General features: G+C 43.1%; 1 protein-coding gene across 1 annotated transcript; it reads left to right on the plus strand.

Annotated features, from left to right (window-relative positions):
* Positions 1-352: 352 nt before the first annotated feature.
* Positions 353-18,612, plus strand: LOC310804722 (macrophage mannose receptor 1; the record flags this gene model as incomplete). Its single annotated transcript, XM_083670040.1, has 36 exons — positions 353-362; positions 2,094-2,239; positions 2,569-2,681; positions 2,997-3,130; positions 3,311-3,534; positions 3,752-3,867; positions 3,957-4,075; positions 4,378-4,513; positions 4,776-4,858; positions 5,067-5,186; positions 5,676-5,816; positions 5,983-6,065; positions 6,344-6,455; positions 6,824-6,868; positions 7,374-7,541; positions 7,841-7,960; positions 8,113-8,223; positions 8,338-8,370; positions 9,032-9,166; positions 10,362-10,496; positions 10,777-10,931; positions 11,221-11,365; positions 11,542-11,596; positions 11,729-11,795; positions 11,933-12,066; positions 12,384-12,397; positions 12,839-13,012; positions 13,617-13,774; positions 14,348-14,461; positions 14,861-14,979; positions 15,417-15,568; positions 15,908-16,116; positions 16,286-16,463; positions 16,663-16,887; positions 18,227-18,396; positions 18,574-18,612. The coding sequence occupies 36 exons, from the start codon at positions 353-355 to the stop codon at positions 18,610-18,612; spliced, it is 4,392 nt and encodes a 1,463-aa protein (XP_083526166.1).
* Between the last annotated feature and the right edge of the window lie 373 nt (positions 18,613-18,985).

Raw genomic sequence — 18,985 nt, forward strand, 5'->3', positions numbered from 1 at the left:
TGAATGAGCTTAGATGTTACTTTTCTTTACAAAACAGGCAGAATATGACAACGTTTGCCAAGTTTTAGTCAATTGTTATAAACTCTATATTATGTTTGCTGAGTAACTATTATTTCAGAATATGTTTTTATTGTTTTGTTTATGGGTTTTGCAACTGAACGCATCAATTAAATGTAAAACAGGTTAAAAAGTAACAATTCAAGGTTTGTTTGAGTTTTGGTGATATAAAGAGTTTACAGACTGAAGGTATGTTGTTGATAGGGGAATAAAATAGCTTCTTTTGGACTTTGAGGTTTATAACTTTCATTGTATAAAATTTGAGTGCCAACTTTCTGAATATGCATTAGCAGGCATGTGCACAGGTACAGTAGGGGCTAAAGGGGCAACAGCCCCTGTCCCTTTGCCCTGCCAATCACAAAGTGCCCTCCTGGATGGTGTTTTTTTTTTTTTTTAAATGGTTGTCAGTGCGGGATAGGCCCATCCTGCGGCCCATGTGTCTTTATCAACATTTTCTGTAAAATACCCTTTTAAGGTAGCCATTACACATTCATCCTTAAGTCATTTTAAATAAATGAACACAGATGTTGCTTCTTTTACAAATTAAGTAGAAACTATGTTATGTATTTCATTATGAAGTCTCAAGAAGCTTGACAATAATTGAGACATCTACAGTATACAGTGCCTTCAGAAAATATTCAGACCCCTTCACTCAGACACTGTATCTTAGGTTGTCATGTTACCACATACAGTATGTTTTGCACCGCCATGGAAGCATTTTTATGATTTTTTTTCACTACCAAAGACACTTTGTTGTTATTTTGGTGATGGTCTCACTATAAATTAGTGTTGGGCTAAGTTACGACACACAAAGACAGCCCAGGTCAAGTGCTTCTCATCCAGTTTTACTGCCCTCAATCTTTGAACCTTGGGCTGGTGCTGAAAAGGGTGTTAACTGTGTGAGGATGCTCAGAGCTCTGTTGAGTGGCAGCTGGTACATACACAGGGCCACTCTCAGGTAACTTTGGGAAGACTGCCACTATAGGATGTACAGTGCTGTATGGTAATACACAATGAGAACTAAACAAAGAGTAAATACTTACCAGATGGACAACACACAGAGAATGCTTCTACGGCTTCTCACTCTCTGTGGTCTACTTCATTGTGGTAAGTTTATGAGAAATCATTTTTTATTACATTTTGAGAGAAAAATGATCTGAGAGTTGAGGAAAGTAGTATGGATTTCAGATATTGTGATTGATACAAATGTATTCTGAAATATATCAATATTATTGATATGATCCATTTAGAGCTAAAATATGAATGGTCTTGTAATTGAGGCATGCTGTAAGTATTATTCATTTGTAGAGACCTTGTTTACCCAATATGCCATGTTTATCAAACTTATTTTTAAATGTAATTTGTTACTTGTTAGTGGTTGAGTTGCACACAGTTAGGAGATTGTTTTCCATCTGGAATTGACATGATCACTTCAATCATTTACATGATGACTTTCCTGACAATTTTGTTTTTTTAATTTATTTTTTTTACTTTAGGTGCAACTAAATTGTCAGATTTATACAAAACATGTGATACTTTATGATATGAAGTGGGCACTCAAAGTAAAATATTACCAGCTTTGCCTTGAGTTTGGATGTGAATAGGGTTTATATGGCTTGTGTTTTGTGGATATGTCATGGGACTTTTATGATCAAAGTAGAACCGAATGATGCTTTCTCACCCAAGGCAAAACTGAGGATAAAATGCACACTTTTGTAACCACTGAGAAATAAGGATTATATTTCAATTAATCTTAATATAGATTTAGTGAAAAAATTATAATCAAAATGACAAAAAACATTAAAACATTAAAAAAAGAAGATATGTTATGATATATGAATATTAACCCTATATTATGACTCATATATTTCACATTATGTGAACCTCTATCATTTACATTATTTACAGTTGCAGTTAATTTATAAAACATGTGTGATGTGTGACAATTTCATAAAATTTTCCCTGAGATGTATTTATGAGCCACTATCAGTTTTGAAGTAGTCCTCAAGTCTCCCCCTCTGTTGTGTTGTGTTCAGCCTTCAGTCAGTGTGAGGAGAGCTGGAGGCCAAATGAGGAAAGATGCTACTTCTTCTCAACGGATACAAAGTCGTGGGAGGACGCCCAAAGAGACTGTGAGGCAAAGGGGAGCAACTTGATGAGCATCCTGGACATTCACGAGAGAGTAAGACACCACACACACACACACACACACAAAAATGCACGTACTGTACATACACACACACACACACACACACACACACACACACACAAAAATGCATGTACTGTACATACACACACACACACACACACACACACACACACAAAAATGCATGTACTGTACATACACACACACACACACACACACACATACATGCTCACACACACACACACACACACATTCAGTTGACTGCTAAATGGGAGTGCTGTGTGTGAGATGTGTTCTTCAGGAGTCATATCTGTTGTGCCTGCTACTGTATATGTCTTCCTATAACCTCTGCTCTCTCCTGGTAGTTATGGGTGCAGACCCAGATTGGCACAGAGATCTACTGGATCGGCCTGACTGACGCCGCTGCTGAAGGAGTGTGGGAGTGGAGCGATGGGAGTGTCTATCTGGAATACTTACAGTACATGATCATCTAACACCTTGGCATCAGCCAATCATGTGACAGGAAATGCAGCCTCTGAGCTCCCTCTGATTGGGTGTTATTAGATGTCAATCATTCACATACAGTATGTAGTTTACTGTAGTAGTACAGTGACTCTCCACAGTAGCCTTTTATTGTTTTACTGTAAGGACTGTATGTTGATGACTGGCTGACAGGGCATCACGTCTCCTAATATAATTATTTTGAGCATTCAAGCCTCATCGATATCCATTTATTTACTTCCTGGAAAACGTAAATGATATGCTCTCATTTGTGCTTGGGATCTCTACACAGAGATTGGGCACCAGGGCAGCCAGACAACTGGCAGGAGAACGAGCATTGTGGGGAGGTGTTGGGGTCAAGCGGGGGACGATGGAACGATGAACCCTGCTCTATAGGAAGGAAATACATCTGCAAGCGCCCCAATCGTAAGTTCAATATGGATACACTGATGTCTTCAGTTCATTGTGGGGAGGGTTAATGGTTCGGTAAATGGTTGGGCGAATGGTTGGGTGAATGGTTGGGTAAATGATTAGTGAATGCTTGGGTGAATGCTTGGGTGAATGGTTGAATAACGGTGCACCTATGTGGTTCTCTTCTGTCTTCAGCTAACCCGCCCACGGTGTGTGACACAGCCAGTGACTGGAGGCAGTATGGATCCAACTGCTACAAGCTGAAGGCAGACACCAGGAAGAGTTGGTCAGCAGCCAGGCATGATTGTATCACGGAAGGAGGGGACCTGGTGTCTATCGAATCACAGGCAGAGGAGCAGTACGTCACAGGCCGTCTGGATGCCTCCTATTACGACCTCTGGATCGGCTACTCCACTCTGGTAAGGGTCAACAGTGTATACACTGTACAAGTGTGTGTGTGTGTGTGTGTGTGTGTGTGTGTGTGTGTGTGTGTGTGTGTGCGTTCATGCGTGTGTGTGTGCATATGTACACGTGTGTGAGACAAGGCAGCTTGAGTGGCAAATTACTTTGCTCAAATTTCATGCAATAGAAATGATCGTGCCAAATATATATTGTTATTTTGTGTTGTTTTCACAGAAATGCACATCGTTGTCTTGTCAAGTTGAAGCTAACCGCCTAGAATTCACCTGGTCTGATGCTAAAGTCCCTAGCCCCGTCTACCTCAACTGGGGTACAAGCCAGCCAGACCTCAGGTAAGGTGTTAGCATGTTAGCTTAGCTGTCTGAGCTGTGTTTGTGGTTGTACAGGAGTGATTTTAAGTGATCTGCCCTTTCTCCTTCAGTGAGCAGCAGAACGGGATTTGTACCGCCGTGATCAAGGAGGCAGGAGAGGATTATGGGAAGTGGAAGACCCATGTGTGCCGGTATGAGCGCCCGTACATGTGCAAAAGGGGACTGAACAGTAAGTTCAAGATCTTTCATCCTCAAAAATTGGAAACTATAAAACGTTGCCAATTTCCATCCCTCCAATGTTTTACTGTGTTAGCTAAAATGTATGTGACATGACATACTGTATCATAATCTGGATTAATGTTATGCCAATTACATGGTTTGATATGATTCAACTCTCTCAAGGCAATTCAATTAGGCTCGACAACAATGTAGTTGTTGTCAAAAGACTGAGATAACATAAGTGAGTCTTTACAGCTCAGAACTAAACTGATATTTTATGATATTATCATCATATTCCTTCCTTATTGCCAGCCATTTGCCCTGATGGTTGGCTGAGCTTCAATGGGAACTGTTACTGGCTGGTTAGCAACACCTTGCTACTGACCACCTGGCACGAGGCCCAACACAAGTGTTCAGCTATGGGAGCTAACCTTGTCACCATCAAGACGTAAGGAAGACCAAGTCATTCAGTGTCATTGAACATGTTATTTGATTTGACCTTACTTATTTAGTGCAGAGGATGAATAAAGTCACCAAAACTGTCAACATTCTAGAGTGCCACGGGTGACTTTATTCACCAAAAATGCATAAATTATGATGCTTCATTTTGTATCCAATCAAAGTATTGTTGCTAGGTAAATATCACGTAAAACACATTTATTGTATTGAATTGTAAAAGGTAATCTAATCTGTATTGTTTGATGCGTTAGTCAAGAGGAGCAGTACTTCATCAACTCTAAGTTACCTGAATTCCATCAAGGTGAAATTCCTGATATCTGGATTGGTGTCTCAGGTACGGTACATCATACCAAAACATAGCCTCTCTGCCCATGAGTTTACGTTAGTGTGAAACTAGTCTCATCTAGATTTCAGTGAAGAATAAGCTGCACCATTGTAAAGAGAGATTAATTTGATCTTTATAAAACATAAAAAAAAAAAAAAAAAAAAAAAAAAAAAATAAGCATCCAAATCACGTATTTCCTGATTTGTGATGTCATCAGACGAGGCCCAGGATGGAGCATTCAAATGGGTGGACAAGACAGAACTCACTGTGACCAACTGGAGCCCTGGGTTCCCCACGGACACAGCAAACCTCTGGGACTGTGGTCAGATCTACACAGGTGAGAGCCTGTGGTCAGTGATCAATCAATTGACCAACACTACTACCTATATCATTCAATCAATTGACCATACCCAAATAGTTAAGATTGGAAAAGTAATTCCAAAAGTTTACAATTATTGATTCACTTTCTTTCGCCATCTAGGGAACTACAATGGATTATGGCAAACAACCAATTGCTTCAAAAGCCTGGGATACATTTGTGAAATGCGTGGGGGTCAGAATGTGAAGCCTACGGCTGTTCCAGGTGAGTGACCTGCTTAGCAGGACATCATATTGGGCTGGTTTCCAGGACCTGGATTATGCCTAGTCCAAGACTAAGAATCCCCATCGAAAGTGTAATATAATTCAGGACTAGGCTTAATCTGTATCACATCACTGAAAACCCCATAATACTATTTGAGTGGTCTGAACAGAGTTAACTTGTTGAAAATAAAAACCAAATATATTCTGTGCTTTGTCTTTGGACTAGATTTCCATTGTGACACAGGATATCTTCTCTTTGAGGACTTCTGTTATCACTTTGAGACTGAAATGGTGAAGAACTGGCAAGAAGCAGAGGCCTACTGTGCCAATCAAAATGGCCACCTGGCCAGTTTCCACACTCAACAGGATTTGAGCTTTCTGCTTGGTGAGCCATTGTCCTAAAACATCTAAACCACATTCTGTAAAAGGAGTAGTTTGTTTTACTAGTCTTTGTTTCCTTTAGTCCAGTAGATCTACTGTATATTACATTGGAAGTGTCATTTTGAAGTAATGGTAGTGAGACTAGATGATGAGGAAACTTGTCTCTGCAGCTCACATGCCTGGACCAGCTTGGATGGGTTTGAATGACATTGCGTCAGAGGGCGTGTATGTGTACACGGATGGGTCTCCAGCTGTAAGTGACAAGTTGACTTTTATTAAAGTATTATTCACTCCTTGATTGTGTCCTCAATAGCATTTCACTACTCTCATATGCACATTATGCAATATCGTAGGCTAGGATACGACAAAACACAACATGCCCATGCGATACGATGTACAATACTACACATTATGACACAACTTTATTTATCCCCTTTGGACAATTAGTTGAAGTTCTACAGCAATGCATTAAATAAGACCCTAAAAAGGTATTTATTTTGCTCTGACCCCCTCTCTCTCTCACCCACACAGGACCTACTTCCATGGGCGCCTGATCAGCCTGATAATTGGCAGGGCAACGAAGACTGTATGCATCTCCGAGGGATGAACAGCCACACCCCAGGCCTGCTCAACGATGAGTTCTGTACCGCCACCATGGAATTTGTCTGCAAAAAAGGTTATTTTTGTAATTTCACATTTCAGTGTCTACAAACTGGCCTTACATATCATCCACAAATCATTGGGTGACTGGCTTTGCAGTACATCATAATGGGCTGGTTCCCCGGGCCTGGATTATGCCTAGTCCAAGACTAAAAAAGCATTTTCAATGGAGAATCTCCATGATTTAGTCCAAGACTAGGTTTATCATTGACATATCAGATTTCAATTGAGATAATAGATTTTTATTTAATTCCTTCAATAATGTTATTTTCCCATCTTTTTAATCGATAAGCTCGTAGTCCTTGAGTACAGCATTTTCCTCACTCCTTGTTCTTTGTCGTGTTTCCACAGCCAAAGGCGTAGGACCCCCTCCCCAACCCCCCACATCTGGACCAGGTAAGAGGAACGACCAGTCTTCCATCACCATGATGGTGTTATTTAGTCATTCAGCTGTACCGCAGAGGAGGCTGGTGGAGGTAGAAATCGGAGGACGGTGCTCATTGTAATGCCTGGAATGGTATCAAACATACATGTTTGATACCATTCCTCATTGCATTCCATGCATTACAATGAGCCCGTCCTCCGATTTCAACCTCCACCAGCCTCCCCTGGACCACAACTGTCACTGATGGATGACATTTCGGAGCATAGGTATCGGAACGCACGCTCAGCAACAGCATCAAAGCCAGAGCTCATGCAAACACTGTCACACATCTGTCAAATCACACTTTAGCAGTAAACAAAGATGGCGCCAAAGATGTCAACTGCACTGTACATCAGGGGAGGCTTGGGGAGGCAGAAATCGGAGGACCAGCCTCCATTGCTGTATACCTTACTTATTGTATCTCTCTGTGCAGTTTCCAGTACTTTCAATGACAGCGCTGTGTGTTCCGCCCTGCAGGATGGAATGACAAGTGTGGCACTTGGACAGCCGACCCATTCAACGACTTCTGCTATTTGTTCAACTACCTGCACATGAGGAAGTGGGCGGACGCCCGGGCCGACTGTGTGAACCAGGGAGGTGACCTCCTCAGCATCACCGAGCCCTTCGAACAGGGCTTCATTCAAGGTACACTTCACTTCTGTTCCTAAACATACCAAGTTATTCATAAAGTAATAGTGAGCTTCATTGATGAATTGATGGATGTAAGGCTGTGCCCTATATTTTATTCAGTACATCCTTCATGTCCATCAGTATATCTTATCTTTTTCCATTCATACTAGTGTAATTGTTTAATATTGCGCTAGTCATAAAGATTTATTCACAGTGGAAAATTACTAAACAACGGTGAACTTAAGCAATGTAAAGGAATGAGAGAAATATAGAGTAGTAGTTTGATGTGTTTTTTTTATCTATTTGATCCATAGGCCAGGTTCAGCTGATTCCTACAGGGGTGTCCCTATGGATGGGGGGTCATGACTCGGTCACTGAGGGGGGCTGGGAGTGGACCGATGGATCTCCTTTCAGATACATCAACTGGGCCGACGGTAAAACAGACGATCCCTGATCAATCTGCACACTTCCTCCAATTCCTTTTATCTATGTGTATGTGGTGTGGAGAGTTGACATCCCCCTAGTGGTGAGGTGTTACACCTGCATACAAAATGTCTGATATTTCTCCACTTTCTCTCTCCCTCAGGCAACCCTGACAACTACAACGGAGAGGACTGCCTCTCCATGCTCATCAACTCTGGCTTCTGGAATGACGACAACTGTGAACAGAACAGAGGGTACATCTGCAAACGACGAGGTATGTTTTCCTTCTATGCATGGGTTCCCAGAGTACACCTGATTTAGTCATTTATAGGGAACAATACTTTAAAAAAAAAAGAAGGCATTTTGTAACTCTCTTGCCCTCTCCCAGGGAACACACCGGAACCTCCTCCACCCCATGATGGTAAGTGTATCTGTGTACATATATCTATGTTTCAATGCTTAAGGTCTCTTAAAGCAAAGTATCTATCATGAGAGCAGGATGTACATTACTTAGTGGTACCTTATGTCCCTCTTAAGCACCCATTGAAAGGTGGTCAGGTGACTAAGAGGGAATGTTTTCCCACTGTTGTTAAGTAGGTACAATAATGAAAACAACAGTATACATACAGTGCGTTCCCTTCTCAGTCATCTGGCTACCATTTGACAGTGTTTATGAAGCTTGTGTTAGTTCAGACAGGGCATTTCAAGTTGTACAGGGCAGCTGTCTGTCTGGTGAAAAACATCCATTCCATGTTCAAGGGACAAGGCTTAAAAGCAGCCGAGTTGTAACACTCCACCATAGTTAAACAGTGGTCATTCCACCCACCGCCCCCAGCCTCCACCCGCTCGGCCGCTCTGTATTTAGCCTACCTACATGGGCTCCCTGCCATATTGGTATTTGTATGTTATGGTCGTTTAAATTCCAGGCAGGGAGCTATACAGAGCAGAGCCATAAAATTACGCCAAGCTTAAATGTATTACTACTCTTTACTATTATTACTATTCTCATCAAATAAATGGTTAAACCGATGTGAATGTTCTGACTGGACTATGAGAAGTGAAATGGCTGTGATCCTGTGCAGGGTACATGACTGCACAGATCTGCCAGGACTCCAGTGCCGTCCTCCACTGTGAGGCCAACAGTGTCATCAACGTCCAGTCGGCCTTCTTTGGACGTAGGAGTGACAAGATCTGCCCCCACACCCCAGGAGATACAGGTAGAAGAGAGAGGACTGCCTTGGTTTTTTTTGTCCTTTTTTTCCCTTTCTTTCCTTTTACCCTGTAGATATTTTCAAAAGAAAGCTTAAAACATACCGTTTTAACCTTGCTTTTACCTAGAGGGCTTTATTTTCTATTTTGATTGTGTCTCTTGTATCCTTATCTGTCCCTTTTAATTGAATTGAATTATATTGCATTAGACTTTCACTCCACTATTATCAGGTTATAATGTGTTCAACTACAGTATCAGTCATCTTTTCATAGTTTTTTACTCTGTATTTTTATGTCTATAAGGCTTTATACTTTACCATACTGTATTTGCCTTATTTTAACTGTTTTGTATTTTTGTGTATTTTTGTGAAGCAATGTGCATTGCATTTATGTATGAAATGTGCTATATACAGTAAATAGAATTTGATTGATTGCTTTTCTTTCTGTCCTTTCCTCTCCTGTCCTTTCTTCACTCTCTTTGTTTGCCTTCCTTCCTGTCCCTTTCCTTTCCTCTCCTTTTACTCTCTTAACTCTTTTCCCCCTTTCTCTCCATTCATTTTCTCTCATAACTTCCCTCACTGTCCACGTTTACGTAACGTTTACCTTCTCTTTCGTTGGCAAGAGCAACTAGCAACTAGCTCCAACAGTTCTACAGTTCTACAGTTCTACAGCTCCAACAGTTCTATTTGAATGTTTGAGTGTATACCATAGTTGTTCCTAACACATTGTTTGTTCGGACAGGAACATGCACAGTTGATGGTGTCTTGCCTTTGGTGCGGAAGAATTGTGACAACAGACCCTTCTGCTTCTTGTATGCTCATGCTGAGAATGACCCCTGCCCTACTATTTCCAAATACCTTGAGGTGGTGTACTCTTGTGAACAAAGCGGTAGGTTAAACCCCTTCCAGAGGGGGCTGGTGGAGGTAGAAATCGGAGGACGGGCTCATTATAATGTATGGAATGAAATAAGGAATGGTATTAAACGTGTATGCATTACTATGGATCCGTCCTCCGATTTCTGCCTCCCCTGACCACTTCATAACCCCAACCACACACTCCTTCCCAACTCCCTTTTCCTCACTACCTAACCACCAAAACTCAAGTACCTAAACTTAACTATGCAAAACATACAGTATCCCCCAGTGTTGTGCTATCGTCTTTGATGGTCTAGTTATTTGACTGTGATGGTGCTTGTGTCTCCAGTGTGTCTGCAGGGACTGGGGGTGGAGGATGGGAACATCACCGACTCTCAGCTGTCCGCCTCATCTTCCAAGGGTTCAAATGGTCCCAACCAAGCTCGTCTGAATGGCAACTCCTGTTGGATGCCCAGCACCCCATGTACGTCTCATCAAATCTGATTTTAAATACTGGACTGAGGAAAACAATGAACTTTTGATATTGTATATGTTTATCTTCAATGTTTTGTTTGTCACTTGCTATGCTTGAAAGTAAAAAAATAAATTAAAAAAAGGCAGAAAAGAAATATATGACATATTTTATAATGACTTGCAGAATTTCAAATGTTTAGAATGGAGGCAAAGACAATATTCCAGATTTGGTGTATGTGAAAGCACATGATTTAGTAGAGAATAAGTCCTCTTTTCTGACGTCACCACAGCCAATTCCTGGATCCAGGTGAATCTGGGTGAAATCAGAAAGGTCACGGGGGTCGTGATGCAGGGGTGTACTCAGAACGACAACTGGGTGACTAAGTACAAGGTCCAGCACAGTATGGATGGAAACCAGTGGACAGACTACGTCAGTGATGGAGGGGTAAGACAATTAATTAATTAATTAATTAATTAATTAAAAATTAAATTAATTAATTAATGATTGGGTAGAATGGGTGAATTAATTGGTGAGTGAGTGAGTAAAGAACGAATGAACGGATGAATGACTGAATAAATAAATAAATAAATAATGAATTAATACTTTGTTCTGATAGGAAACTTTATTGGTTCTTTACAGCCAGGCATGGTGGTCCACTAACCTGTGGTGGACTAGAATAAAAACTCATTCCACATTGTCTTATCATTCCACATTGTCTTTCCTGTTTTCCCAGGAATTCCTAGGCTGTGTGGACAGGACCACTCCAGAGACGCAGCTCTTGGGAACTCCCGTCACTGCCCAACATGTCCGGGTTCTGCCCCTGGAATGGAATGGAGAAGCTGGGCTTCGCTTTGACATCCTGGGATGCACACCCGACTGTATGTCACACTATATTATTCTATTATTGTGAAGAAAACCCTATTGTGTGTGTTCACTATCTGTCTATATATATATATATATATATATATATATATATATATATATATATATTTATTCCAGAAATATTTTGTGTGTTCACACGTGATCCTGAGTGGGCAGTATTTTCTTCTCACAGATGCTGTGTCCTGTATGTCAGTCCCCAACTTCAACTGGGCCAGTGATCGTATGACGTACGTCAAGCTTTAACTTGAACATCCTTGTCTCGAATACACTCATTCTATTCAACATGGTCTACTATACCTTCCACTTTGTCATTGTACTGTGTGTGTCATTGATGTGCGTGTTATTACTGTGTGTTTCAGTGTCCACTGCCCAGCGGGATGTGCAAAGCTGTCGTACTCTGTGTACGGTACCATGGTATACAGAGGGGTAGGTGAATACACACACATGGCTTTAACAGATCACATGATAGAATAATCATGTGAGTATATGAATGTCTCTTCATCTTTGTCTCTGTGTGTAATACATATGAATATGTGTGTGTGTGATTTTTTTTTTTCTTCCAGAACTCCCACATCTGTGCAGCAGCCATCCATGCGGGGGTGGTCCTGAATGACTTGGGGGGAGAATGCACCATGCTGAAGGTACCTGGGCAGGACTTCTATGCCGGCTCCACCCGGAACGGCATCACCTCCAGGCAGTGAGTGGTCGCGTCATGAATGGCAGCCTTAGTCTCTGTGTAGTGCACTTTGATTGGGTAGCGCATTACGACAAGTGAAAAGCAGTGCATTATTAAATACAAACTATGTTTTAAGTTAGATATTTTAGAGTTGTCAATAGCCGAAAAAAGACAGGAAATTCGATTGAGCGCCATAACCTTAAATCTGACCAGGGTTTTCTAGCACACTCCTGCTACAATAGCTTTGTTGGGTTACTGTACCTTAAACCACATAGGCTACATTCAGCACTGGGCATGTTGTGTGCTTCTCTCAAACAGCCTGATACTTACTCTTTCAGAGAGGTAATAGACGGTAATAAATGTTTGTCTGTTTTCAGAAGAATAGCCTATTTACTGTAGGTTTGCAGCTGCATTGTATTATAACATACAATAGGGTTGGGTTACCTGTTTCTCACTGATTACTACAGTACACACACACACACACACACACACACACACACACACACTGTTCAGTCAACACAGGGAAAGCACCAAATCATTTCGTCAGCAATAACTTAATACACATTTACTTCAACAGGTTTGATGGAAGCTATTCAGTATCATACCAGTTTGCAGATGGAGGTATGTCAGACTGCACCGAAACACAAACAAGTTATAAATGAAAAAGGAGAACTAGAATAGAGTTTATGGCATTGTTTTAATAGTATAACTGAATCGGACCCTATGCTCCTCCCAACCCTGTGGCATATATTAATTGGATATATTAAATGGATGACTATGTAACCCTGTGTAGAATTGAGATGCTCGGGGCCTGACTGGTATGAGTTTGGAGAGCACTGCTACAAGCCGTTTGACGATAAGAAGACGTGGACTGCAGCGCGTGACGAGTGTAGGAAGCTGGGAGCGGACCTGGTGTCCATCATGTCCATGACTGAGCAGAGTTGGCTGGAGAGCTACCTCTACCTTGGTACGAGTACAGTCGTACACACTGGTACACACTGGTACACACAACTGGTGTGTTACAGTACAGGAGATACAGTCACATGGTTCGGTGTTAGTTCATATTTGTTTGTATTATATTTATTGTTTATATTGTTTGTATTGTTCTTGTTGTCTTGTATGTAAGCACATTGAGACAATTAATTTTGTAAAAAGATTGATTGAACTGTTCAAAAACAGGATTGCTTCACACACAGAATGATCAAACTCCGATATCTTCTTTTGTGTAATGTGTAAAAGTGTTAGCATGTAATATCACAGAGTCAACATTTGTAAAGGTGTATGGAAAGTACAGCATTGGAGAAATCAGGGGAGGCAGGTGAAGGTAGAAATCGGAGAACGGGCTCATTGTAATGCATGGAATAGAATGAGTATTACAATCAGCCTGTCCTCTGATTTCTGCCTCTACCAGCCTCCCCTGAGTGAAATATGATTATGACTCCCCTAAGTCATAATCAAAACATAGTTGTTACAACAAACACTAACCTCCACGGCTGGCTTGTTGGATAGCTTAGCCTTAGCTGACGCTAAGCTGATGCTAGTTTGACTTGTGCCTTGTTCTTCCCCTGTAGCCACTAGTGACGTATGGACCGGTCTGAGAGCTGACAGTGTCTTCTCTGGCCTGTATACCTGGTCCAACCAAGACATGGTCACCTTCACCTACTGGGCACCAGGGGAGCCCAACAACCACCAAGGCTTCCAAGAGGACTGTGTGGAAATGTACTCTCAGGTACAGTAAGACTCTCAAATATCTCTCCTTGATTCCTCATGTCCTCTCTCCTCGACTCCTTCTCAAAACGGATTGGAAGAGAAGATCCAAAGGAGAGGAATCTCAGATTTCCTCCTCCAATGTGCTTTGAGAAGGAGGTGAGGAGAGGGGAGGAAGGAATCAAGGAAAGACTTCTGAGATTTGGTCCAGGTCTTGTACTGTACATCTCACTCTAACAAGGAAATAGATAACTCTAACCTTTACCCTGATACCAAACAATACTCTTGGCCTTCATTTGACCTGAACAGTGATATGAATGATCCTAACCAACCTGGGTCTTAGACAATACTCTAATCCCTCTACCCTCCACTACCTTCGACTAGTCCAACCCCCCCAGGATTTCACCCTCGTTCTGCAATGTGTTAAAACTCAAATAAATAACTCACCTAGAGTGCTAAGTGTTTTATGTGGTATTTTCCAAGCAACAATACTTTGATTGGCTACAAAATGAGGCATCATAATTGATGCATTTTTGGTGAATAAAGTCACCCTTGGCACTCAATGAGTTAACGGTGCTACACTCTTCTATTTCAGAGTGGCAGATGGAATGATGTGGCCTGCACGGAGCAGAATACCTACATATGCAAGATGGCCAAAGCCCACTACCCACTCCCCTCTGTCAAGCCCACACAGTACGGGTGCCCACAGGTGAGTGGTACACCTTCTCTGTTTGCACCAGTACCACCTACACTTGTCTTTATATGACTATTGATCTATTTACTTATTTGTGCTTTATTTGAATGGGGATGTGGGGTATGTGCACAGATACAGTGCAAATACATTGACACTGAATTGAATAAGCAATTCAGCCCAATACACTGAACTGTTCTAGCAGAGTATTACATGTTTAATTGTGGACAGCAGGGGGAGGCTGATGGAGTAATGCAAGGAACGGAATGAGGAATGGTATCAACTACGTGTCTGATACCATTCCTCATTCCGTTCCATGCATAACAATGAGCCCGTCCTCCGATTTCTACCTTCAGCAGCCTCCGCTGGTGGACAGTCCCATCAACATGAATGTGATGTGTTATAAATGTGTGGTAGGGCTGGGACGCCTATGCTTACGCCTGCTACTGGATGGAGGAGACGGCCAGAACCTGGTCCGAGGCCAAGGACTTCTGTGACCAACAGGACGGCAGCAAACTGCTACACATTGGAGACATGTAAGTGAGACAATATATTCACAGCATTTCTCATGTACAATACTATATCTCCCTATGTACAATACTATATCTCCCTATGTACAATACTATATCTCCTATGTACAATACTATATCTCCTATGTACAGTAGTCGTGTAACAGTTACAGTTTGTGTGGACTAGTATTATAGATGTTTCCTATACTATTTGTGTTATCGTCTTTTTTATCTTGTGTTTGTATTTTTTCTCCCTCTGTTGTTTTATTTATATATATTTTATTCTTCCTGTAAAGCACATTTTATTGCATCTGTGGATGAGCTAAATGCGCTAAATAAATCCAGTTTTGGAGATTTGATTTGATTCCTGTGAGAAATCCTCCAATCCCCACGGCTTATTATGAATGATTCCTTATTCCTTACCTACCTGTCTCTTACCTACCATGTCTTATGTGGTCCTCCAGTTATGAGCAGTCCCACTTCACGGTGCAGCTGTCCGGGCGGGTAGGGCTGTGGTGGATCGGGCTCCGGGCCGCCGGCGAGGCAGGAGGAGTGGACTACATCTGGGACAACGGAGCACCTCTCACTTTCACACACTGGGACCGCGACCAACCCGGTACACTCAGCTGTTAGGATGTTGGACTGTACGTCCGACAGACCTGGGTCATATACATACAGTAGGCCTAGGTCAAATGCTAGTATAAAAATAAGGTATTTTTGAGGTGCGCTTGATTAAGCTTGGCGTTTACAATTTTGGGGGGTTATTTAGTTGGTTCTTCTGTAGCAGGCAAATGAAATCAAGCACGCACAGCACAAGTACTTGAAAGTCTTGGACATACTGGTGGGAGTTTTACCCAGGTCTATATGTACAACGCTAATCTGGGAAGCCAGAATGTCTGATTTAGTGACATTAGCGTGAAATTAGGTGAAACATTATCACCATGTGATATTCCAGACAACCAGGCGGGAACCTGTGTCGGCATGACATCGGGCAGCACCGGCGGAGGGTTCTGGGATAACAAGCCGTGCACGGAGAAGCTGTCGTTCGTGTGTGAGAAACCCAGGCCCGACATCACCCCACCCACCCCGCCTCAGACTCCTCCCCCTGCACAGGGCTGTGCGGCTAGCTGGACGGCCGAGGCATACTTCAGGAACTGCTACAGGGTAAAGAGACGGCATTATCATAGCATGATCACAGCATAATCATAGCATAATCATAGCATAAACATAGCATAATCATAGCATAATCATAGCATAAACATAGCATGATCACAGCATAATCACAGCATTAAGTTGCAGCTCCATGTTGACGATGTTTACGTTTCTGTTGTAGTTGTTCTCCAATGTGGACTTCTCCCAGAAGAAGAGTTGGGCTGCAGCTCGTGACGACTGCGTGTCCCGAGGGGCGGACCTTGTCAGCATCCACAACGCTGATGAGGAACGCTTCCTGTCTACCTACACCAAGGGCAGCAGCAAGTGGATTGGCCTGAAGAACAACCCCACAGAGGGAGGTGTGTGTGTGTGTGTCTGTATTGTAAGCCTCTTCATAAGAGCATTTTGCTAAATTACTAACATGTAAAAAGTAAATGTATTGTCTGTATCCCAAAAAGTTACATTTCATTGATTCACCTGTTCCTAGATTGCGTTCATTGCTATCACAGCACCTTCTGACATCCTCCTTCATCCCCCTGCTGTATATCCTATTCCTAGGCTACCAGTGGAGCGATGCCACACCAGTGAGCCACACCAACTGGGGCCAAGGGGAGCCCAACAACCACGAGGGCCGCGAGGAATGTGTGGAGATGGTGAGCAACGCCAATGGAACCTTCTCCTGGTGGAACGACCTCAACTGTGACGCCCACCAAGACTGGATCTGTATGATCACCAAGGGGAAGACCCCCATCATTCCCCCTGTACCCCCACTTCCTGTCCCAGGTAACTATCCCACCGTAGCCTCCCCCCACCCACTTCCTGTACCATGTAACTGTCCCATCCTGCCACCCCTCTTCCTGTACCTAGTAGCTATCCCACCCTTCCCCCTGCCCCCCCACTTCCTGTCCCAGGTAGCTATCCCATCCTGCCCCCCCCCTTCCTGTACTATGTAACTATCCCATCCTGCCCCCCCTATCTTCCTGTACCTGGTAACTAGCCCACCCTGCCCCTGCCCCTCCCCCACTTCCTGTACTAGGTATCTATCCCACCCTGCCCCCTGCCTCCCCACTTCCTGTACCTGGTAACTAGCCCACCCTGCCCCTGCCCCCCCCCCTTCCTGTCCCAGGTATCTATCCCACCCTGCCCCCTGCCTCCCCACTTCCTGTACCTGGTAACTAGCCCACCCTGCCCCTGCCCCCCCCCCTTCCTGTCCCAGGTAGCTATCCCACCCTGCCCCCTCACCCTCGATTCCTGTATCAGGTACCTATCCCAACCTGCCCCTTGTGAACAATGAGAGGTGATCAGACTGTCCCAGGTGGGGGAGGAGAATGGCTTTGTAAGCCTCAGCAATGTTTCTACATACATGATCTAGACTGTTGTCTCCTCTAGTGGGCAGGAAACATGTTAGTGGAATTTTGGAAGTACAGTTCTCAGGTTGGAGTGGTTGAAATCCCCTCCAAGAATAAAGGCTCCATCCAGGTGTGCAGTTTGTTGTTTGCTAATAGCAGCATGGAGTTCTTTCATTGCTAGCTTAGCATTAGCATCCAGAGGGATATAGGCTGCAGTAACAACAATAGCTGTAAACTCTCGAGGCAGGTAAAACAGCCTACACTTGATCATCAGGTACTCCAGATTGGCAGAGCAGTGACTCTCAGTAATAGCAGTGTCCGTACACCAAGTTTTATTGACATAAATGCACAGTCCTCCACCTCTAGTTTTACCTGAGGCCTCTGCCGTCCTGTCCGCCCTGCAAGACGTTGCATCCCTCTAGCTCAATCACGCTGTCGGGGATACTGTTGTTGAGCCATGTTTCCGTGAAAATCATGATGCTTGCAGCCCATAAATCTTATCTCTGGGGTGATCTAATGCATCTCAGTTCTGTATGGAGCAGAGGAGAGAGGAAGATTGTTTCCAGAAGGTTCATTTATTCAGTCCAGGCAAAACTGCTCCTGTTTATAGTGCAGGCCTCAGATGAACTAAAGAGTCAGGAGGCCCATTGATTTGTCCTGCCCCAGTTCATTGACTCCATCCAGATTAATCTCAAAACGTTGCATACAGAGTGATGCAACAGAGATAACCCTGATCATGAGCATTTCTCATCATTCTTCTTTCTCCACTCCAGCCCCTGAGTGTGGCACCAACCCTGGCTGGAGGAAGAACAACGGTATCTGCTACTACTACAACGACACAGACCTGGTGGACTTCCACCACGCCGGCCACCGCTGCTATGCCGAGAAGGCTCAGCTGGCCTCCATCTCCAACAACGACGAACAGGCTTACATCAACACCATGGTACGGTATGAGTGTCTAGAGGGGAGGCTGGTGGAGGTAGAAATCGGAGGAGGGCTCATTGTAATGCATGGAATAGAATGAGGAATGTTAGCAAATGAGGTAGATGGTATGGAATGAGGATTGGTATCAAACACATGCATTACAATGAATCTGTCATCCAATTTCTGCCTCCACCAGCCTCCTCTGGTGTCTATGCAGGCCTCAGTATACTCATAAACAAACTAACTTTGTTAGTTATTAAGTCAGTGGTGACTTTGTTGACACCCTTGTCGCGCTAAGATATTAATTAATCCATGGTTTTAAAGGGATGTAAGATGATCTTAGGGCTACACTGTTAAAAAAGAGTGCCTAGTAATCTGGTTAGTATCAAAAAAGGTTCTTCATTTGTCCCTGTAAGGGCACTCTTTGAAGAAGCCTTTGGGTTCCATGTTAAACCCCTTTGGGTTCCATGTTGAACCCTTTCCATAGAGGGTTCTACATGGAACCCAAAAGGTCTACATGGAAACCAAAAGGGTTCTACATGGAACCCAAAGGGTTATTCAAAGGGTGCCCCTAGGCCTACAGGGACAAAAAATGTTTGGTACTAAAA

Source organism: Argentina silus (assembly GCF_951799395.1).
Source record: "Argentina silus genome assembly, chromosome: 5".
Taxonomy (NCBI): domain Eukaryota; kingdom Metazoa; phylum Chordata; class Actinopteri; order Argentiniformes; family Argentinidae; genus Argentina; species Argentina silus.